The sequence below is a fragment of the Zalophus californianus genome, chromosome 9, assembly GCF_009762305.2.
Source record: "Zalophus californianus isolate mZalCal1 chromosome 9, mZalCal1.pri.v2, whole genome shotgun sequence".
Classification (NCBI taxonomy): domain Eukaryota; kingdom Metazoa; phylum Chordata; class Mammalia; order Carnivora; family Otariidae; genus Zalophus; species Zalophus californianus.
In genome coordinates, this window is record NC_045603.1 from 120,168,159 (window position 1) to 120,193,130 (window position 24,972).

A 24,972-nucleotide genomic window follows, 5' to 3' on the forward strand; every position below is an offset into this window, starting at 1 on the left:
TCTTTTTTGAAGATGACAATCACTGAATCTCCTAAATTCCCTCATACTTTAGGGTATGATTGGTGCAGCATGAAAAAATAGTTTAGTAAGATCTCTAGATCTTTATTTAAAAGGTAAATAATCCTCCTTAGATTGTTCTGTACCTGCTTTCTATTTCACTTACTCTATTTCCATCTTCCACAAGTTATATGTTACCTTAATCCAAATCAAGGTGCCATTCATTGAATTAAATAGAACTGAATCCTACAATGCATAAACTCTAAGAAAATCCCTGAAATTCATCTGTTCAGGACAGAGGGTAAAAACGACGATACGGAATGATACAGAGGGTGGCCATGATGTACTGGTTCATCCATCCATCCATCCGATATTTACCGTGTGTTTACTAGAAGATGGGCACTATGCTAGGAGCAAGGAAAAAAAGTGGGGAACAAGACAGACAACATCTCTGCTCTCCAAGAATTTACAAGTTAATTAGGGAAGCAAACATTTAAAACAAACACATAACTATAAATTGTGACAAGTGCTATGACTGAAGACAAAGAGTACCGTAAGTGACAAATCAGGAAGCAGAAAATATCTGTCTGGGGAAAAAAAAAATGATCCTTAAGCCAAGACCTAAAGTTTAGACAGGTAGGTGTTAAGTGAAAAGAGTAAAGTAGAAAAGCTTGTTCAAAAAACAATGAAAATAGTAAAGAAAAAATAGGTAATATGGGTAAAGCATAGTGCAGAGAGTGGTAGAACCAAGTGGAGAAGGGAAGGAAGAGACCTCACAGGAACCTGCAAGCCACGGAGAGGTGTTTAAAATTTATACTAAGATCAACGGCAAGACACCAAAGGCAAATACAGCATGACAGGTTTTTAGAAGGTCATCCCTGTAACTGCTACATCATAAATGAATTGAAAAGAGGAAGAATGGAAACACAAAGGTCATTTAGAAGGCTATTCCACAATCTAGGTGAAAGATTATGTCCCTCAAGACCAAGGCTGTGGTGTTATGGACAAGCTTGAAGTGCATCTAGAAGTCAGATGAACCCAACTTGATGATGATAAGCTACATTTGGTAGATAAAGAAAATATTATGAATGAATTGGGTAGTGATTAGAAGTGCCATTTACTGAGGTGGTGAAAACTGGAACAGAAAGAGTGCATTTTTGCTTGTAAAAGAGAAAAACGTTGGTCTAGGACTAAGTCCTGAAGACCCCCAACATTTCAAGGATGGTTAGTGTGGAAGAAGAATCTGCAAAGAAAATTGAGATCAGTGAGGTAAGAAGAAAACCAGTGCAGTGTCAACAAAGCAGAGAAAAGAATCTCAAGAAAAACAGGGCATATCAACTGCATCAAATGATGCTGAAAGCCTAGTTAAGACAGAATGAAAATGCCCACTGGATTTGGAAACATGGAGACAAATGGTGATTTTAGGAAGAACGATAGAGGGTAGGCAGAGCCAAGAAACATTGTGGAGACCTAAGCTTTTATTAGTGTGCCATGGCAATTACATAAAAACAATACACTAGACAGAAGTATACATGACCAACAACATAAATGTTAGTGGTCACCAACCAGAGTTCCTGCTTCCCAATTTCAAACTGCCTGGGAGGCCACATCCGTACTACATCAAGTTGTTCGTCTGCCTTCGGCTCAGGTCATGATCCCAGGGTCCTGGGATCGACCCCGCATCGGGCTCCCTGCTCAGCGGGAAGCCTGCCTCTCCCTCTCCCCCTGCTTGTGTTACTGCTGTCGCTATGTCTCTGTGAAATAAATAAATAAAATCTTAAAAAAAAAAAAAAAAAAAGAATTTCTAAGCCACAGCCTTGCCTTCAGATAGGTTTTGGGTTTGAATTTACATATGTGCCTGGTCTGATAAATCCCAAGAAGGGATATATCCTTAACCCACGCTATAAAATGAGTTCACAATCCAAAATTGGAAAACACAGAAGAAAACGATCCCTTTCATCACAAATTAGCAGACACAAACATTATTTCCCAGAACCTTAGAAAATAGAGCAAATAAAGTTTATGAGATAAATGTTTTAAATGATTAAGAACCTAAGCAGAGGAATCAAAAGTGTAAGAAAGAAACAACAGTCTATATAAAAAAGAGGAACCTAGCATATCCCCTGCTGTGATAGAATTCTAGTGAGGTCCACCCTCCAAACCCAAGGTTCCCTTCCCCTGATTATTCAAACACTAATCAAGGTACTAGTGTGAAGAAACTTGGCAGATTGAATTAAGGTACTGATTAGCTGACCTTAAAATAGGTAGAATATCTTGGATTATGTAGGTAGGCCCAGTGTAATCACATGAACCCATAAAAACAGAAGACGAAGGGCAAGAGTCAGTGAGAGAGGTAACAGATGAGAAAACAAGAGAGATCCAACAGAAGGGGAAGTCAGAGACTCTTAAGTGTGCAAAGGATTCAACTCACCTTTGCTAGCTCTAAGGTGTAGGGACATGTGAAAGGATGGGATAGAAGCCTCAAGGGGCTAAGGGAAGGCCTCAGCTGTCAGCCAGAAAGGAAATGATGACCTCAGTCTTGCAACTGCAAGGAACAACCTGAGTTCTGCCAACAACCTAAAAGAGCTTGGAAGGGAATTAATCCCAAGAGTCTCCTAATAGTAAGAGCTCAGGGAGCCAACACCTTGGTTTTAGCCTGGTGAGACTCTAAGCAGAGAAACCAGTTAACCCAACCAGACTTCTGACTGTGTGCTAATAAATCTGAGTGCTTTTAAGTTGCTAATTTTGTGTTAATTTGTTATGGCAGCAATAGAAAACTAATATACTTGTAATGCCAGAAAAAAAGGAAGTGTTCAAAGAATAACGGGGATATGTCAAAAGGACACAGTGCCAGCTTAAAAGGGGCTCCTACTAGCTAACCTGTGAACAACCCGAGTATCACAATAAATACATCATAACCCATACAAATCTGTAAGTCCATAATGATAGAAACTGAAAGTCTCATGAGGAATGGGATATTTATATAGTCTCACAGTTAATTCCACAATACACATACTAATTATAAAGGGGAAAAGAAAACCTTTTCATGAGAAAGGCCTGATTATGTGCCATCTGATACATGCATTGGAAAGATCATGTATATGATACCCTGCTCCAAGAAAACATAACATAACCCTAATAATGAGAAAAAAATTTAACCAAGTCCAGAAATAACACCCTATTAAATTTTGAGACAACTGTCAAAATTTGAACAGCATCTGAAGAGTAGATGGTAGTAACATGGTGATGTTAATTTCCTATTTTTGATCATCATACTGTGATTTTATAGGAAAATGTCCTTGTTTGTAAAGACTACTTAAGTGTTCAGGGCTGAAAATGTCCTAGTTTGTAAAGACTACTTAAGTGTTCTCTATCTGCAACTTAGTCTCAAATGGTTTAGGCAGATACAGTTCTCTATACTCTAAGTTTAAGACTGTTTCAAAATAAAAATATTTTTAAATATGAGAAAAGGGCTACATGTTCTTAAAAACAAGAAATAAAAAGAAAAACAAAACCAGACCAGGTCCATTTCAGAAAGGAACACAAAGAATTCCAATGTAAGTGAAAAACATGGGGCTCTTGGGTGGCTCAGTCATTAAGCATCTGCCTCCGGCTCAGATCATGGTCCCAAGGTCCTGGGATCGAGCCCCACATCGGGCTCCCTGCTGAGCAGGGAGCCTGCTTCTCCCTCTCCCACTCCCCCTGCTCGTGTTCCCTCTCTCACTGTGTCTCTGTCAAATAAATAAAATCTTAAAAAAAAACAAAAAACTGAAAAACACGTTCACTAAAAATCTTTACTCTTTAGGCAGGGAAAACGATAAATTAATAGGGAGCTAAAGAAATGATGAGTGAACACAAAAAGATCAAATAAATTACCCAGATATAGCACATAGAAATTAAGAAATGGAAATTATAGGGCGCCTGGGTGGCTCAGTTGGTTAAGCGTCTGCCTTCAGCTCAGGTCATGATCCCGGGTCCTGGGATCGAGTCCCGCATCGGGCTCCCTGCTCCTTGGGAGCCTGCTTCTCCCTCTGTTTCTCTCTCTCTCTCTCCCTCTCCCTCTGTCTCTCATGAATAAATAAAATAAATAAAATATTTTAAAAAAAAGGAAAAAGAAATGGAAATTATAAAAAGAAAGATTAAGGGACATGAAGGACAGAATGAAAGTCCAAATATGTCTAACAAAAATCACTGAAGAACAGAAAGAATAGGAAGAATCAATATTTTAAAATATGTCCAGAATTGATGAAGGACATGAATTCTCTCAATCAGGAAGCAAAGAGGTCCTAAGAAGAATAAAAATCACAACTAGACATATCACCCAAAACAAAGAGAAAATCTTAAATGAGTGGAGGCAGAACAGTTCGAGGGGTAGGTACATGAATAGGAATGTGGGATTAAAGGAAGGTTTGGGTTCTTCTGTGCTTTTTCAAGAGGAGAGACACTAGAGTATGTTTAGATGTAGATGAGCAAAGAAAAGTGATGGTGAGGGGATAAGGCAACTAAAATGACAAGGTCTGTGAGAGGGCACAGAAGGGTGAGATCCACAGTACAAGACTAGCCCTGGACTGCAAGCAGGACTAGAGAGAAAGAAAAGAGGATGGATACAAACCAAGCAGGTCTGCAGAATTGGGTGATGAAAAGATGAAATTTTCACAGGCAGTAAAAGTTTAAAAAAATAAACACTCATAGCGAAAAGTAAGAGACTTTCTTAGAGATGTATATTAACATTGCCAAGCAATTTAAATGTCAGTCAAGGCTAGTATCATGAATCTATAATGATACGAATGTGTACATGGTGTGAATTTTTTTCTCTAGAAACACTTAGCTCAGATGAAGTATAGAAATATAGATGGTCAGGTTAATGAAGGAGAAGAAATGAGACTTACCTAAAATATCAATCATAAGCCTAGATGACAAACATCATCAAGTTCATTACACAATGATTTCCCCCCCCCCCATTTCTTAAGGAAATTAAAAGGAAGGTTTAGTAGGAAAAAATTGCCAATTAAAATGAAGAATATAATCTTATTAGGTGTGGCAGCTATTAAAACAATTTGCCATTCATCATTAAAGGTCTTCTATGATTTAAATAAGAACATGTAAGTAATGACCACAATCAAAAAATGAAGAAAAAAACCACTCTCAAACCTATTATTTTAACATAACCACCATGATAATTTGTCTAACGTTTTATTCTGCAATTATTCATTTATATTTCTGACTCTTCCAATAGAATCTGAGCACCATGAAAACAGAATATAAGAAATTGATAATCCTTTGAACCATGTATGTATTATTTTAGGTATTATATACTTTGTTGTTCTGGGTTTGGTGTCAGGGAAAATGTATCACAGATATATTTCCAAGTTGCTAGGTAAGCTACCTAAATATCATTTGATAATTGAATCCAGGAGATGCTACAGGAAAGAGGTGTAGGGACGCCTAGGTGGCTCAGTTGGTTAAGCAACTGCCTTCGGCTCAGGTCATGATCCCAGGGTCCTGGGATCGAGCCCCGCATCGGGCTCCCTGCTCAGCGGGAAGCCTGCTTCTCCCTCTCCCACTCCTCCTGCTTGTGTTCCCTCTCTCGCTGTCTCTCTCTGTCAAATAAATAAATAAAATCTTAAAAAAAAAATACAACTGTAATCTTTATATTTCCACTACTTCCAATTTTTTTTTTGCTATAAAAATTACCTCTGTTAAATCTAGCCTTTAAATATGTTGTACCACACCTCCTTAGAACTGAACTTATTTCTATATAGTCCTTAAAGATCTCTCTCCAAGAAGGACTTCATCTTACTAGTCTATGTTTTAGAACTCTTTCCCTGTCTTTGATATTTTAAAATGTCCCCTATAACGAGTCTAGGTGAGGATTTTTCCTTCACTCTTTTTCTCTGACCACTTCAAGCTAAGATTGCTCATCTTTTTTTAGGGAAGAAATTTCTTCCTTACTTCTTCAGATTATTTCCCGCTCTCCATTTTTCTCTCTCTCCCTTTCTAGGGTTCCTATTTTCTGGAATCTACTTCTATCCTCCATATCGTATCATTTTTATTTTAAACATGTATAAAATCCATTTATTATTTTGTTCCTCACTGTATCCACTGTTATTTATGCCATCTATTGTGTTCTTTACTTTGATAATTACACTTTTCCATATCTAAAGTTTCTCCTTGTTTCTTTTAAATATTTTCTTTGTTTTAAGTTATTATTATCTTCCCTCATATCTTTTATATGTTCATTATACAGATTTACTTTCTCTCCATGGTTTCTTTAGGACTGATCCGGGTAGAAAATCAGATTTTCTATTACTGCCAACATGAATTAAAAATTTTTGGTCTCGGGTGCCTGGGTGGCTCAGTCAGTTAAGTGTCTGCCTTCGGCTCAGGTCATGATCCCAGGGACCTGGGATGAGCCCTGCATCGGGCTCCTTGCTCAGCAGGGAGCCTGCTTCTCCCTCTCCGTGTGTTCTCTTTCTCTCTCGCTCGCTTGCTCTCACATAATAAAAATCTTTAAAAAAATATTTTTGGTCTCCTAAATCTTGACACACCCAGAAACGACTCTGAATATGTTTTTCATATACCTTCTGAATGAACATATAGTTGCTCCAAATACTACAAGCATAATGAATGACAAAGAGTCTGAGAAGCATAACTGTAAATACCTAGCTGGTATTATATAAAAATACTGTTCTGTCAGGAATAGGCACATATACATATCCAGAGATCCTTAAATAAAATGACCCTCTGAGTGCCAAACAAGTAATAACTGGCCATCTATAGAACCAGCTCACCATATAAGTCATGGTCTCTAATTGTAGATTTAATCCTCAAGGTAACTGGGACACAGCTTCTGCAAACATATGACTAGAAATTAATGTGAAAGGAAGCTGCTTAAGAAAGCAATCAATCAATTGCATTATACAGAGAAAAAGAACATTATCAAGATGGTGATAATTTTTAAACATGATCTAATTGTCCATATTCTGATGTCAGGTTCACCAAGTAACTTCCCAATTATAACTCGTTTTCCCAAGATTACTTTAAGAAAGAATAAGATAAGCAACATATGGCATTCTTGACAATAATGTTTTAATCACAAATGATTAAGTGACATTCTTCACTTCTCCCATACTGGCTTGAGTCAGTCCACCTGATCAACTCCAGGTACTGACAAAAACAAAAGGAGACTAATACAACAATCTGTGAAAGAGACAATGAGGATCCAAGCCAACCCACAGCTGTGAGAAGGTAGGATTTTGAAAATAATAAACTAGATATAAAAATTCATGTCTAGGAACCCTCAAATTAATTAGAAAAAATATTTAGAAGGTACCACTTGGTGACTGATTCAGTTAGGAGTAGGCAGAGAACAGAAGGAAAGACAGACACAGTCTTGATAAAGAATACAAGGAGAAAGGAGGTAACTTCTCAGGAAACACTGAACATTACAAAAGAGTAACTACTTCAGAAGCATAGTTTTTACATATATAGGCATCATTATTTATCACTATTATGTAATCAATAAAACGTTTTTCTCAAGTACACTAACAGGACATTTTCTCAAGTACACTAACAGGACATTGTAAACAAGTTTACAATAACTTGAGTAAACACTCAAGTTATTTTTTTTTTTAAGATTTTATTTATTTGACAGAGAGAGACAGCGAGAGACAGAGAACACAAGCAGGGTAAGTGGGAGAGGGAGAAGCAGGTTTCCCGCTGAGCAGGGAGCCCGATGTGGGGCTCGATCCCAGGACCCTGGGATCATGACCTGAGCCAAAGGCAGATGCTTAACAACTGAGCCACCCAGGCGCCCCAGCACACTCAAGTTATTAATGACACCTGAAAGTAATCATTTCTTTTGGTGGGAAAACCTACTTCTAAAGTTTCTACTAACTTAAACATTCATTAACCCCAAATTACAGAGGTTAAACAGACTAATTTTTTTCTTTTATGCTGAATGTTTCCACAGCTATTCCCTCTGTCTTCAAGTTAAACTTTTCTACTTGTTCATCTCATCTGTCCAGTTTCTTTGGTTCATCAAATATTCATCTCTTGCATCTTAACCTATTTTTCCAGAGTCCTCCTTTCCACCTATTAAGACTTTCCTATCTTAAAATAAACATGATCCAACCTCTTTGTTTTCTCTACCAACCTTGCTTAGCCATGACCAATCTCACAGTTTATTTTACCCCCTATATGGATTTACTTCCAATTCTCCTTCATGCCCAAACTCTAACCTCATCTATTCATTTGCACACTAAACATCTCTGCCTAAACAGCTTGTTGGCAAATGAATTACCCACCCTCCCCAGCTACTGCCATTCAATTTATGGATAATTACTACCAGTTCTTCTTGGGTAATATAGGTCCTACTAGTCTGATTTCCATTACCCTCCCTCAAACCCTCAATACATTCAGCTAGATTATAACAAAAATCTAATTGGTTTCTCTGTTCTATAGCTCCTTTCAATATTCTTATAAGCTACAGCCAGATGAATCTTCCTTAACAGGTTTTATTTTTTTTCCCCAACTCCAAGTATTTCCCAACTACCAACTATTTTCAATTCCTTTGGCTAGTAGCTAAGGCTATTATTTTTCATATATTTCATGTCAAATATAAGTATCACCATCACTTTACACACCTATGTGTCACTGCTTGTGCTATTTGTTATTCCAGGGCCTGCGAGTCTAGCCCTGATCCTATCTCCAAATAGCTCCACATTAACCCTTCTTTAAGCATCAAGTAAAATGTTACATTCTCTGGACAGCTCATTCCCTCAGCTGAAAGTAAGTTTCCCTGACCCTGAACTCTTCTTATACTGCAGATTAGAGAAGTTATAACTATATGTCTTGAAATTATTTATATACATATCTATCCTCCTTTTAGATTTTAAGTTCCTGAAAGGATCCATTTGCAGTACAATTATTTCCCCAAAGTAAATGACCATGATTTTAGATACAGAAAGATCTTTATAATTTTCAAATGAAAAAAAGGCTAAGAAACTGTTGAGAAGGAAAAGTTCCATAGGGCAGGTACTCCTAGCTTGCAAGACTAGTTTTATTAATATGTGAAACTGAGGTTTGTAAGGGAGGGAAAGGGGTGCAGTAGATGCATACATTAACTGGTTAAGAAGAGTGGATACAGAAATGTATGGTGATTAACATAACACTAAAAAATTTAAAAAAAAGAAGAGTGGATACAAAATACACACATCTCAACTGATCCAGTATTTGAAAAATACAAAATTAGAAATTATAAATCACAGAATATGCTCTCAGATTCTTCTTTCCCTCACTGAGAGAGAAGGGTCATAGATGTAAAAAGTGGTCTTAAAAATCAAAGACCTAGGCATCTAGACTCTGATAGGTAAATAATTTTAGAAATCCTAAAATCCACCCTACCATATCTTAAGCAATATGACAAATCCAAACAAGTACAACAATAAGAACAGGGTAACAGTTCATCCCACCAGCCATCCACAATCATGGAGAATTCCTTTCAGTTATCATTGTTGGGACTAGAGATCCCTACTATTGCTTTATATGGGGAGGTTTCTGAGCTACATTAGGATTAATTTAACACTATTACCCTTAAAGCCATACTTGAATTTGGTACATACCTATAAATTTAAGTTCCTGCTTTGTTAGTGTAGAACTGTCATCTCTGTCTAAAGAAAAGACACACTTTAATTTTGAATTTTTAATAACCAGTTTCTAAAAACTACCATGACAGGTATAAGCTGAGAAACTTAAGACACTATAGGGGGTTAAAGTCCAAAAAAGGGGGCGGGTTAAAGTAAAAAAAAAAAAAAAACAACACACAAAACTATGGAAAATTTAAAAATCATTACAAATTTGTTTTCACTAAAATAAAAAAAGGCAGCACTCTAAATAGACTGTTAATGGCATTACCATTTAATTAAATTTAAAAGTAATTCTTATAAATTCATTTCCATTTACACTAATCCCTTCACTTTTCAGGTTCTGTCTCTCTTGCAGTTTCAATGAGACACTTATAAATTCATTTTGCTTTGCAGTAGTTAACATGCATACTGAAAATTACTTTTTCTCCCCAGTGGCTGATTCACCATCCAAATGCTAATATACTTCTTCTATGTTTATCACTTAAGAGTCTCTGAAGCCTATCTTACAGAAACTTAAGAGTGATCCAAGAGACAAATAGCTTGGCTGATTTGAAATGGAAAAAGTCTTTTCTTTTTTTTAAGATTTTCTTTATTTATTTAATTGAGAGAGAGAGAGAGAGACAGCGAGAGAGGGAACACAAGTGGGAGAGGGAGAAGCAGGCTTCCCGCTGAGCAGGGAGCCCGATGCAGGGCTTGATCCCAGGACCCTGGGATCATGACCTGAGCTGAAGGCAGTCGCTTAACCGACTGAGCCACCCAGGTGCCCCTGAAATGGAAAAAGTCTGTATGTCTTAAACTACTTAGCAAGGATATATAGTATTAGTCAAATTCCTTCCTGCACAGGAACAAACAGTAGCATTTGTTGCACCCTGGAATGTAGCAATGTATTGTATTAACATACAGAATACCTCAACTATATCAAGTAAGAAGGAAAATCAAGTCTATTGTGACTAAAAAGAAATTAGATCTAGAATGATCTAGATCAATGGTTCTCAATCTCCACACTGTCATAGTAACAACTTCTCCTATCAGTAATATCTCATTATGTATAGTGAATCTCAAATGATTAATAGGATGTGGTTATGCCTGAGAACTGCTCATCTCTGTTCTTAGACCCCTACCTTCTTAATGCTTCCCTGAAATGAAGAGGGGACACATGTAAAGAACAAAGATCTAGTTTCCTACAAACTATTATGACAAACCTGAGTAGGATTCCATTCTCGAGGAAGAACATTCACCAGTAAAATCAATTAGCATTCATACTTATTCTCAATCCTACAGCAGATATTTATGAATAATTGGTTGACATTACTTTGCCTCCTCCATCAAATGAGATTTGTTTAATGAGCATGGTCGTGACAAACTATAGGTACCATAATTAAAGAAAACCTAAAAGCATAGTAAATGGGGCACAGAAATCAATTAGCAATATACTGCTGGTGAATAAAGATCTAAGCTCTTTAGCTACTTTAATCTACTACTTCAAAATTATATTAAAAATAAGAATTGCCAAGACAAACGAATGAACAAATTCTATTATTGCAGCAAAGAACCAAGTTACTACTCTGAGAGAAACAAGAACTGCCTAATGCAAAGTTTAATTCCCAAAGAAAATGAACATAATACCAAGAATATACGAAACCTCTTCCAGGACTGTGTAGCAACTGACAATGATTTATTCATTCAACATTTATGGAACATCAAGTAGATGATGAGTTAAATGCCAATGAAATAAAGATGAATAAAACCCAACTCCTACTAGCCTGGGTGCCTCAGTTGGTTAAGCGTCTGCCTTCAGCTCAGGTCATAATCCTGGAGTCCCGGGATCGAGTCCCGCATCAGGCTCCCTGCTCGGCAGGGAGTCTGCTTCTCCCTCTGACCCTCTTCCCTCTCGTGCTATCTCTCATTCTCTCTCTCTCAAATAAATAAATAAAATTAAAAAAAAAAACTCCTACTATTCTAAATGAGTTTATAGTCTAGTAAGAAAAACAATGTAAATAAATACATTGTTAAACAACCTAAAAAGCTTTAGAGTAAAATCACACCTGAAACAGAACAATGAAAACCAGACAAATGATATGTTAGTTTTCAAATGGACTACAAAAGCAAACTATAATGGGGGCACCTGGGTAACTCAGTAGGAAGTACCTAACTCTTGACTTCAGCTCAGGTCATGATCTCAGGGTACTGAGATCAAGCCCCGCACTGGGCTCTGTGCTGGGCGTGGAGGCTGCTTGAGATTCTCTCTCTCCCTCTTTCTCTGCCCCTCCCTCCACCCCCTGCCCCACTCACGGGGGTGCTGTTTAAAAAAAATAATAATGCAAACTACAATCCCTGTAAACACACTATTTGTTTCATCATTATAAGCATTTTAAATATACGTACTAAATAAAACTAAGAAGTCACACTTACAGTTTAGCAGCATCATGAAATCTAAAATCTCTTAGTCAAGCTGGCTAGTTCCAAGGCACCACCATAAAACCAAATGCCACGAAATGCAAGGCACTCCACTTCATGGGCATCTATTTAAAGTTTACCCTTCATATATTCTTATTTTTTTTTAAGATCCCATTTATTTATTTGTGAGAGAGAGAGCACAAGTGGGAGGAGGGGCAGAGGGAGAGGGTCAGGTAGACTCCCCACTGAGCAGGGAGCCTGATGTGGAGCTTGATCCAAGGACCCCATGATCATGACCTGAGCCAACATTAGATCTTAACCGACTGGGTCACCCAGGCATCACTCCATATATTATTCTTTAAAAAATTTAAATGAGGGGTGTCTGGGTGCCTCAGTCAAGCATCCAACTCTTGATTTCAGCTCAGGTCATGATCTCAGGGTCATGGGATAGAGCCCCATATCAGGCTCTATCCTCAAAAGGGAGTCTGCTGGAGATTCTCTCTCCTCCTCCCTCTGCCCCTTCCCCCTGCTTGCACATGGGCTCTCTCTCTCAAATAAATAGATCTTTAAGATATTTAAATGACTAGTCTGTCTTTCTAAATTGTCTTAAAAGTTTCCAAAATTTACTACAAGATTTTTACATTATATCTTTCTCCCACCTGTTCTCTTTTTCCTTTATCGAGACAATAAGCTTAGTATTATTTCTCTCTTAAGTTTCCTGAATTTCTCTGGTCACCTAAAATTCATCCCACTGCAGCTAATTTGTTTTGTTTTGTTTTTAGATTGGTTTAAGTGTTTCTCTAATACTATTTTTCTTTGTATTGATGATAATTAATTTCCTTATCAGAAAGCACCAATTTCAAAAATTTATGTAATATTATATGCACACAAACCAGAAGAACCACCACCATTAAGTCCTAAGATCCTCTCTGAGAAATATCAAATTAGAATGTGTATGTTTAACACTCAACACCTATGACAAATAATACATGATATTTCCTTGGCTCTTATACCTTCATTAAATTCTTTAAACAAGTCTCAGTGAAGTAACATTTTAATTTTATGAGGTTCTATATAATAAAACATTTTCCATCACATACTAGAGAAATAAATAATGAATATAAACCAGTCTTTAAAACTTTTCAGAGCCTCAAATGTCTAATGGAAAACTTTTTGTTGTTGTTTCAAAGGTGAGACAAATATGACTAAGATATAAGTCACAGAAACAAAAAAAAATGTCTACAGAGGCAATAGATACAGACTGAAAAAAGAGCATTAGAACACTCGTATGAGAACCCAGAAGTTTGTGGCATTTTTTGAAGAATTAATAATTCTACCAAAAGTGTCAAAAAAAATTTTGCAGGAGCACAACTATGCTTACTTTTAAATTCTTTCAGTAGATAAAGAAAGAAGGAAGATCATACCAGCAGACACTACCCAAGTCTAAATTACAGATTTTGCAGAGAATAGTACAGAATGAAACTACAGGTAGATTATACTAATGCAATATAAAGTTGAAGAGACTGGAGAGTCTAGTAAGTGGCAAATTATGAAAAACTACACATGGCATTCTAAAAAATATTAATTTTATCTCATAAACACCAGACAATTCTTAAAGATTTAAGTAAGACAATGACACAATCTGATCTGCATTTTTAAATAAGCCACTGATTCTGGTGGCACCTAGAGAATCAACTAGATAATGAAATGAAGGTTAGAAGGTTGCTGAAAGGTTACTGCAGAAATACCCAAGTAGAGGCAGTGAAAATATAAAGGAAAAAACAAGCGATGAAGAACAGGAAAAACCTTTAAAAATAATAATAACAACCAAGAAAATGAGAAGACAGAGTTTAGTTTAACTACCTAGCATAACTGATTTAGGTAACTAAATCCCCACAGAGATAAGGAACACAAGAGAAGAAGCAGGCTTTGAATGGGAATATAAGAGGAACAGAGATTTATTAGATTGTTGGAAATGAGCCTGGAACTCAAGAAAAAACTCCATATTGGTGAGTCTAAAGGTTTATCAATTTTGTTTGTATTTTCAAAGAACCAGGTCTTAGTTTCATTGATCTTTTCTACTGTCTTTTTAAGTCTCTAATTTGTTTTTGTTCTAATCTTTGTTATTCCCCTCCTTCTACCAACTCTGGACTTCATTTGTTCTTTTTCTAGTTTCTGGAAGAGTAAGCTATACTGACATTTTTCTTGCATCTTGAGGTAGGCATTAATTGCTATGAACTTTCCTCTTAAAACTGTTTTTGCTGCATCCAATAAATTTTGGTATGTTACATTTCCATTTTTATCAAGGTATCTCTTTTTTTTTTCATTGACCCATTAACTATTCAGTAGCAATGTTGTTTAATCTTGACATAATTGTGAATTTTCCCATTTTCTTCCTGTAATTAATTCCTAGTTTCATATCACTGTGGTCTGAAAAGATGTGTGATATAATTTCAATCTTCTTAAATTTATTAAGATTTGTTTAAGGGCCTAACATATGATCTTCGAAAATGTTCCATGTGCACTTGAGAAGAATGTATACTTATTTTGTTTTTAAAACGGAATGTTCGGGGAGCCCGGGTGGCTCAGTCATTAAGTATCTGCCTTCGGCTCAGGTCATGATCCCAGGGTCCTGGGATCGAGCCCCGCATCGGGCTCCCTGCTCTGCGGGAAGCCTGCTTCTCCCTCTCCCTCTGCCCCTGCTTGTGTTCCCTCTCTCGCTGTGTTTCTCTCTCTGTCAAATAAAAAAAATCTTTAATAAAAATAAAATAAAATGGAATGTTCTATAAATTATCTGTTCAAGTCCATCCGGTCTAATGTGTTGTTTAAGGTTGATGTTTCCTTACTGAATTTGTCTCAATGACCTATTCAATGATGTAAATAAGGTGTTAAAGTCCCATACTATTACTGTATTAATATTTCCTTTATATTCTTCGTGCTCCTATATTGGGTACATAAATATTTATACTGTTATATCTTCTTGTTAGATTAACCAGTAATACCTTCTTGTAATAAGACAGTTCAATAACCGTGAAGCAGATACAGTAGGCAGAATAATGCCTCCCTCCTTCTCAAAGATGCTCATGCCTTAATGCCCAAAACCTGTGAATATGTTACCTTAAATGGCAAAAGGGACTAAACAAATGTATTTAAGTTAAGACCCCTGAGACAGAGAGAATGTGCTGGATTGTCTGGGAGGGCCCAATGAAATCATCCAAGTTGCCATAAACTTTGAATCTGAGAATTAGACGGGCAGAAGCATTAAGAGAGACTCCACCCAACACTGCTGGCTTTGACGACAGAGGATGGGGCCATGGCGGGGGGCGGGGGGGGGGAGGCAGGCAGATTCTAGAATTTGGAAATAGTAAGGAAACAGATTGTCCCCAGCACCTTAAAAAAGGAACAAAGCCTGCCAACACCCTGATTTTAACCCAGTGAGTCCATGCCAGACTTCTAACCTACAGACTGTAAGATAATAAATTTATACTGTTTGAAGTTTACAGTAATTTGTTACAGCAACCACAGAAAATGAATACAGAAGAATAAGATGAAATGTAAATTCTTTTTCCCTTCCTTTCCCACTGACAATACTCAATGAAGAAAAAAAAATAAAATCTAACATTTAACACCTCATCCCCAGTAGGATGGTTATATCAAAAACAATCAAATAAAATAATAGGTGTAGGCAAGCATGTGGAAATATTGGAACCCTTATGCACTGTTGGTGGGAATGTAAAATGGTGCGCCCACTATGAAAAACAGCATGACACTCTATTTTAAAATAGAATTACCATATGATCCAGCAATTGCATTTCTGGGTAAAACGGAGATTCAAATAGATAATATGCACATCTACATTCAAAGCAGCTTATTCACAATGATCAAAAGGTGGAAGCAACCCAAAGGTCTCTCAACAGATAAAAGAATAAATGAAACGATGGTATAGATATACAATGGAATATTATTCAGCCTTAAAAAGAAAGGAAATTCTGGGGGTGTCTGGGTGGCTCAGTCAGTTAAGTGCCTGCCCTCAGCTCAGGTCATGATCCCAGGGGCGTGGTATCAGGCCTTGCATCAGGCTCCCCACTCCCTGGGAGTGTGCGTCTCCCTCTGCCCCTCCCCCCAGCTTGTCTTCCCTCTCTCTCAAATAAATAATAAATAATCTTTAAAAGAAAGAAGAAGGAAGGAAGGAAGGAAGGAAGGAAGGAAGGAAGGAAGGAAGGAAGGAAGGAAGGAAGGAAGGGAAAGAAAGAAAGAAAGAAAGAAGAAAGAAAGAAAGAAAGAAAGAAAGAAAGAAGAAAGAAAGAAAGAAAGAGAAAGAGAGAGAGAGAAAGGAAGGAAGGAAGGAAGGAAGGAAGGAAAAGAAAGAAAGAAAGAAAGGAAATCCTGATACATGCTATAACATGGATAAACCTTAAGGACATTATGCGAAGTGAAATAAGACATTCACAGAAAGACAAATACGGTAAGAGTCTATTCATATGAAGTATCTAAAACAGTCAAATTCATACAAACAGAAAGTAGAATGGTGGCTGCCCTGGGCAGGGAGGGGAAGGAGAAATGGGAGCTGTTGTTTAACTACAGAGTGTCAGTTTTTGTTTTTGTTTTTTAAGATTTTTATTTACTTATTTGACGAAGAGAGAGACAGCGAGAGAGGGAACACAAGCAGGGGGAGTGGGAGAGGGAGAAGCAGGCTTCCCCCTGAGCAGGGAGCCCGATGCGGGGCTCGATCCCAGGACCCTGGGATCATGACCTGAGCCAAAGGCAGACACTTAACAACTGAGCCATTCAGGCGCCCCCTACAGAGTATCAGTTGTGTAAGATGAAAAAGTCCTGGAGACTGGCTGTACAACTGTGTGAATATATTTAACACTACTGAAATGTATGTACACTTAAAAATGGTTAAAATGGCAAATTTTATATGTATTTTACAACAATTTAAAAAAAGAAGCTAACATTTGAAAAAAAGAGAAAACACAAACATGGATTTTTTCCAACTAAATCCAAGTGATTCTCCCTCAATCCACCATAGGCAAAATATCACTTCACCAGGTATCACTCCCATGCTTGTCTTTGCAATTAAAAATGTAAGTCCAGGGGCGCCTGGGTGGCATAGTCGGAGGGAGTGCCCGATTCTTGGTTTTGACTCACATTGTGATATTGAGCTCCCTGTAGGGCTCCGCACTCAGCAAGGAGTCTGCTTGGGATTCTCTCTCCTTCTCCCTTTCCTCCTCCTGCTCATGCTCTCTCTCTCTCATAAATAAATCTTAAATTAGTTTAATTTAATTTAAATTTTAAAAAAGTCCAGAGCAATTATCAAGAAATTAAAAGCATCCAAACTGAAACAGAAGAAGCAAAACTGTCACTACTTGGAGATGATATACGATATAAAGAAAACCCTAAAGACGTCACCAAAAAAAACCGTTAGAAAAAATAAAATCAGTGAAGTGGCACGATACAAAATCAATATACTAAAATCTGTTGTGTTTTTATACATTAAAAACAAACTACCAGAAAGAAAAATTAAGAAAACAATCCCAGGGGCGCCCAAGTAGCTCAAATGATCAACTCTTGATTTCGGTTCAGGTCATGATCTCAGGGTCCTGGGATCACCCTGCACTGGGCTCTGCGCTCATCGGAGAGTCTGCTTGAGGATTCTCTCCCTCTGCCCCTCCCCCCACTGCACACTCTCTCCCTCTCAAAAAAATCTTTATAATTACACCAAAAATAAAATACATAGGAATAAGTTTAGATAAGTCTTTTTTTTTAAAGATTTTATTTATTTATTCATGAGAGACAGAGAGAGAGAGAGAGAGAGAGAGAGAGAGGTAGAGGGAGAAGCAGGCTCCCAAGGAGCAGGGAGCCCGATGTGGGACTCGATCCCAGGACCCTGGGATCATGACCTGAGCTGAAGGCAGACGCTTAACCATCTGAGCCACCCAGGCGCCCAGGAATAAGTTTAATCAAGAAAGTGAAAGATCTGTATACTGAAAACTGTAAGACATCAATGAAAGAAACTGAAGACACAAATAAATGGGAAGATATTCCACATTCATGGATTGGAAAAACTAATATTGTTTAAATGTCTGCACTACTCAAAGCATTCTACAGATTCAACACAATCCCCTATCAAAATTCCAATAGTATTTTTCACAAAATTGGAATAACCCCAAAATCTGTATGAAACCACAAAAGACCCTGAATAGCCAAAGCAATCTTGAGAACAAAGAACAAAGCTGGAGGCTTCATACTCCCTGATTTCAAACTACATTACAAAGCCGTAATAATCAAAACATTATGATATCGGCATAAAAAGAGACACATAGATAAATGAAACACAATGAAGAACCCCAAAAATATAGGGTCATGCCTATAGGGTCAATTTATTTACAAGGAGCCAAGAATATACAAAGGACAGTCTCTTCAATAAATAGTGTTAGGAAAACTGAACTACATATAAAAGAATGAAACTGGACCACTACCTTACACTGTACACAAAAATTAACTCAAAATGGATTGAAGACTTGAATAATGTAAGATCATAAAACTCTTAGAAGAAAACATAGACAGTAAGCTCCTTGACATCAGTCATGATACCCCGAGTAAAGGATAACAAACTAAAAAGGTACTGCATTAAAAAATAATAAAATGGTACTGCATAAAAGGAAACCATCAATAAAATATAAAGGCAATGCACTGAATGGGAGAAAATATTTGCAAATCTGTATCTGATAAGGGGTTACTATCCAAAATATATTTCAAAAACTCATATTAACTCATGGGATCTGGGTGGCTCAGTTGGTTAAGTGTCAGTCTTCAGCTCAGTTCATGATCTTGGGGTCCTGGGATTGAGCCCCATGTCAGGCTCCCTGCTCAGCCAGGAGTCTCTTCTCCCTCCCTCCCCCCAAACCCCCAATCATGCTTTCTTTGTGCTCTCTCTCAAGTAAATAAAATCTTAAAAAAAAAAAAACTCATGTAACTCAAAAGCAAGAAAACCCCCAATCTTAATAAAAAATAAGCAGAGGACCTGAATGGCTATTTTTCCAAAGAAGACATACAGATGGCCAACAGGTACGGGAAAAGATGCTTAAGATCACTAATAATCAGGGGTGCCTGGGTGGCTCGGTTGTTGGGTGTCTGCCTTTGGCTTGGGTAGTGATCCCAGGGTCCTGGGATCGAGCCTCACATCGGGCTCCCTGCTCCGCGGGGAAGCCTGCTTCTCCCTCTACCTGCCGCTGCCCCTTGCCTCTCTTACTACCCCGTCAAGTAAATCAACGAAATCTTAAAAAAAAAAAAAAAAAAAAAAGACCACTAATCATCAGGGAAATGCAAATCAAAACCACACTGAGATATCACCTCATATCTGTTAGAATAGCTATTATCAAAAAGTCAAGAAATAGTAAGTGTTCACCAGGATGTGGATAAAAGGGAACCTTTTGTATAGTGTTGATGGGAATGTAAAATGGTACAGTCACTATGGAAAAGTTTGGAAATTCCTCAAGAAGTTAAAAGCTGAACTACCATATGATTCAGCAATTCTGCTTCTGGATATTTATCTGGAGAAAATATATGCACCCCATGTGCACTGTAGCACTACTGACAATAGCCAAGGCATGGAAACAACCTAAATGGCTATCAACGGGTAAATGGTAACAAAAAATATGCTATATATACATACCACAGAATATTATTCAGCTATGAAAATGAACAAAAGCTTGTCGTTTGTGACACCGTGAATGGACCTACAGGGCATTACGCTAAATGAAATAAGTCAGATGGAAAAGATAAATATCGTATGATCTCATACATGGAATCTAAAACAAAACAAAACCCAAAATATGTCCAAGCTCATGAATACAGAGAACAGATTGGTGGCTGCCTGGGGAAACGGGAGAGGGAGAGGAAGCAAAATGGGTGAAGGAGGTCAAAAGGTACAGACTTCTAAATATAAAATAAAGAAAGAAAAATATAAAAGTCCATTATTTATTTCATTTTTCTAGATTATGTGACTAAGAACACACAAGTATCTAAGTACACTTCCATAGTGTTTTCTCTCAGATACAATCCTGTAAAACACAAAATTTTAAAGAAAATCTGTGTTCACTGTATTAATCCCATGACATTAATTTCATTCACCCATACAGAAACACATGACAATTGTCCCATTAAATTGACACAATCCGTACTTTGTCAGCTAATAATGGTAGAGGATTTATGTGGCAATTCATTCACAATTGCTTCCCACAATATCTATTTTCCCTTTATTCCAAGTATACACTTTGTTAAAACTTTCAGCATGTCTCTAAATTCTAATACTCCGAAATTAAAGAGTAAGATTTAACTATGCAAACTGAAAAAGATGTTAAAAACTCTTGTTTTTATACTTGCCCACCAAAGAATGGTAACATATTTAGTTAATTTTCAAGAATGCTTCCAATCCCTTTTCCTCTAGATACCTAAAGTTCAAGAGCTCCATGTTACCCGGAAAATTCATTATCTGAGACCCTGCAGTTCCAGGTTACAAAGGGAAGCAAGAATTATAAATAAATGTACTCATTAATAAAATGATCATCTGTAAAATGGGTTTCCCATCTTGACCACCCCCGCCCTCAGAATCAACACAAGTGTCTGTCTGCTCATCATGCCATTAGTCTCTTAGAGCTAGCTGTAGGTTTGTAAACATCTGACAATATACTCCAAATACAACACAAATCGACTATGTTAAACTACATTACCAAAATATGCAAGATTTCATAGAGTTAATAAAAATGTGCTCGAAACTTCTTGGGATCACATAAACTATCTTGAACAGATAAGTTACGTAAGTTAATAACGGAAAACAATCAACAAAGAAGACATTAAGTTCAAAAGTATTAAAGAAGGTTCTTTAAAATTGAGGAACTGCTCAAACATTTCTGCAAAAATGACTTTCATTATAATTATACTGCAAAACTGAAAAAAGCTAGCATTTTTGTCTCATATCCTGATTTTAGAACCCAACTCTGCAGAAAATGCAACTCCCCGGTAAAAACCTGGTTCCAAATTAGACATCATCTAAAAGGCTATCTTCCATTTATTCAGTATATAAAATATAGGGGCAAGATAATAAAAGTATTATACACATTAATTTTTTTAAATCCCCAAAATTCACATTTCAAGCTGTGGAAGAAGCAGCTAATTCCTGACGTAGGTACCAATTACTAACTGCACTGCCAAAAGAGAGCTCAAAAGAACTAGAAAAACTATTTACAAAAATAGAAAAAAGACTTCATAAAGTTAGAACAACACTATTATCATTTTGCCTTACAAAGAAACAATAAAAGCTAAACTGATGAACTGTATTGACCTATTATCCTCCTGCAGGCAACCTACAAAAACTTTTCACTAAGGGGCTGAACAATTGACTCACGGCAGAGCTGGATTTCATCTTATCAATAGAACATGCAAGCTTTCAATCGGGGTTCTCTATAAAAGGCAACCTTTGCGATAAATGAACCACCAGAGAAGATTCTAATAAAACTTACCATTGTGTATTGCATTCAGCAACTCTGAGAAAGCTTTTAAGTAAGGAAAAAAGGACTTCAGGTTAAGATCATTCTCAAACACACAGAAGAAATACATAGGCATAGGCTGAATCAGTACAATAAAATCTCAATAAGTCTATTATGTATCATTGTTTGAATCATTAAAACTGCAAGTTTGGCTCAGTCTTTACATGTATAAATTTCTAAATATTGTATTTCAACTGCCAATCTATCACCTAATAAATTTAAGTAAAATGTTATATTGTCATAATGGTGACAAATTTTCTTAGTGATAAATATATATGTAAAATTACTTTTAAAAAAGACATTTAATAGTCTCTATAATGTCTTTCTTGGTAAAAGCATTGATATGATGCAATTCTGTATAGGTAAATCTACCTCAACAATTCTACACTCAGCAATACTGATTATAAAGAAAAACTTCATTTTATTATCCAACCTGATCATTCTCATTTCCTAGACTTCAGTATAATAGTCTCAACATATATAGAGGTCAAACCAAGAAAGATATCTAATACCAACATACAAATATTGAAAAAATTATGTGAACATTAAGATTAGTGGAAACCAAATACTGAAAATATTACTTCAATAGGAACAGAAGTCACAATTCTGCAACTGAAGCACCATATTAAAAGCCCAAAAATAATTAAAATTTGATCAGTGACTCTAATATGGATCCTGAACACAGGACAAGCAGCAAGTTCTCTCTGTAGGAGAAAAAAAATCTATTTTTTAAGAACCAATTGCATTTCAAAGTTCAGAGGATCAGTGGTGGCATAATATAATAGAAAAAAACACTAAAGTAGAAGTCAAAAAGCCTGGGTTACCAACCCAGTTCGACAACTTACTAGTTGTTGGACAAGCTCCATCATGCCGATACTGCATGGAAATTTCTGTTGGGAGGGAGGAGAAAGGAAATCAGCCAAGAATTTGCCAGTGACTCAAGGATAGAAAAAGAAAAAGGCCAGAAAAACAGGGAAACATTCACCTAAAAGTCTAGCTGAGAAGGGCAAACAGAACGATGGGAATAGAAATTATAAGCCAGTACCTGGGATGTGATGGGTAGAAGGACCAAAGGTGATGGAATTCTCATAAATCTTTAAATGGGATAGTATGGGAACTTGTGTATGTGCATGTGTGTGCAAAGAATGAGGAAAAGACATAAGGGCTTACAAATAAATATGCGAGACAAGTGTCCAAGAAAAAAACGGATTCATAATAAGAGGGAGTATAGTTAGCAACACACTAATGTGTTTTATATAATTCATGAGATGAGAACAATTTATCAAAAACATCTAATTCCATGGTCAATTAAATTACTATTCAAGTACAGAAATTAGTTTATACCAACAGCAGTAATCTACGACTTATATAACAGTATAAAACTTGTTAAACTACACTCTGCTGACTTTTTTGTACCTTTCATTTTTGATGACAATAATGAATCAATAAACCATTACTCTTACTCTTTTGCTCCACCCAAATAAGCAGAACAAGCAGAGGATGACATGAAGCAATAAAACACTGCTAAAAGCAAAAGCTGCTGAGAAAATGAAAAATAAATTTCTATATGACATTCCAAAGGAAACAATAACTGATAAAACTGACCTAGTCTGTTACTCAAAGGACCTCGCCTGCTAATCCTGGAACCAACAGGCATTCCTTTGTGGCTAACGCTATTGGTCCAATTTTTCTTAAAAGAAGAATATCTGGAATTACTCTGGATACTACTTAACCAAAAACATGACTTCTAGAAACCATGTGTAGAAGAGAGTCTTCGAGGCAACCATCACTCACACATCTACCCATACGCCACCCCTACACCTATTTCAGAAGTCAACTCCAATCATGGGCCCACTCCAAATGACTTGAAATAAGAAACACAAAAGCAAGGCAGAGCAAGCCAGAACTCACTTTTAATCATTTTAATGTTTGTTTAAAAAAAAAAAATTAGATACTGTTCAAGAATCAAACCTTTAGACCAGTTTAGTATAAGTCCTTTCCAGATAGCACTCAAAACTGTAACATGGTGGGAGAATCTGCCATCTTTAATGATCATTAACAAATTCAAGTGATATTTTAAAAGGGAGTGAAGGCTACTGAAGAGATTGACATGGTACATTACAGAGAAATGGTAACTGTTTGGAATAGTGCAAAAAATAATCAAAGGACATTCACAGTAATAGGATTTTTTTCGATGGGGAAAAAAATTGAAATATGGCTATTCTGCCCTTTGATCTGGGACTTTTGTAGAAAGACATCCATGGTAGAAGGCCAGCAAATTTTCAAATCATCAAGGAAGAAAACAAAAATCAGAGGATTTTCCAACGAAACAAATTGCAAGGTATATTATGGTCTTAGTCTTAGCAGCACCCAATATCCTATATGATTTTCACTTAGGACCCAATATAACTAATTTTTATAAAAATCATGAACCTGAGTCATTAAGATGGGTTTAAAGTATGTTCAATAATTGTATCTACTCCTTGGTCTACAATACTGTATTAGTTACTCTTGTGAGTTTATTAGATTTACCTTTGTATCTTTATGATTCCCTTATTTGTTAACAGAATCAGTCTATTCCTAATTAAGATATGTTACCAGGGAAAGATGTCTCAATGTCATCTTATTAACCTAAGGAGATATGATGTATTTCATAACAACCAATTCATAGTCACATGGGCTCAAGTTAAACTTCCATAACCTTCATATTTCAGAAGCCAGAACAAACTTCTCTTGAAGTCATCTATTTATTAATAACTTATTTCCCTGAAATCTGTAAGACTTTATCATGAAATACTTAGGATCAGAATCAAACAACCACCTTCCCAGAATCTCCTTTCATAGCATTTATCACCATTAAAGAATTCCATCACGGAAACAGATTTCAAGTATGTTAACTTGGAAAGGTATGACCACATTATATTAAAGAACCAGAGACTAAGAAACAGGCAAACTTCGAAAGGACATAGAATAGCGGAAGAAAATAAGTTAATGCCAAATCATCAACTAATCATTTAATGAATACCAGATTTTTCTCAGAGAAAATAACAAGATGTTGATTTTTAGGAAGAAAAAAATTTCTTCATAAACTTTCACTTTAGTAAATTATAAACTCCTGTAATATGGTTGAGCTAAACAGGAAAAAGGAAAAGGACAAATACAACATGTCAACTCTTCCAAATGCTGTACTAATTTTCAATGTTTCAAAAGTCCTACCTGAAGATCTCAAAAGAATATATAGGAAAGAATTCAGTTAAAAGCTTAACATAATATATACACCAAAACTTACAACCTTTAGAAGCCACTGAAAACAATACAAGTTGTACAAGTCACTGCAACAGTAAATCACTTAAGAGGATGTACTTCAACTTAATACATTA

At 36.5% G+C, this 24,972-nt stretch overlaps 1 protein-coding gene across 15 annotated transcripts in view; it reads right to left on the reverse strand.

Annotated features, from left to right (window-relative positions):
* The window catches only part of MLLT10 (MLLT10 histone lysine methyltransferase DOT1L cofactor), a 217,967-nt gene that overhangs the window by 33,566 nt on the left and 159,429 nt on the right, over positions 1 to 24,972 (reverse strand). For 7 of the 15 annotated variants that reach the window (XM_027593177.2, XM_027593176.2, XM_027593181.2 and 4 more), the window contains 3 exons: positions 22,438 to 22,482; positions 21,566 to 21,598; positions 9,621 to 9,668 (listed from right to left, as the gene is read on the reverse strand). The exons of 2 other annotated variants lie outside the window; for them this stretch is intronic. In XM_027593177.2, coding sequence (XP_027448978.1) covers positions 9,621 to 9,668; positions 21,566 to 21,598; positions 22,438 to 22,482 — 126 coding nt within the window. The remainder of the gene's footprint in view (positions 1 to 9,620; positions 9,669 to 21,565; positions 21,599 to 22,437; positions 22,483 to 24,972) is intronic. 6 more of the 15 variants (XM_027593186.2, XM_027593178.2, XM_027593187.2 and 3 more) reach the window with 3 other exon arrangements.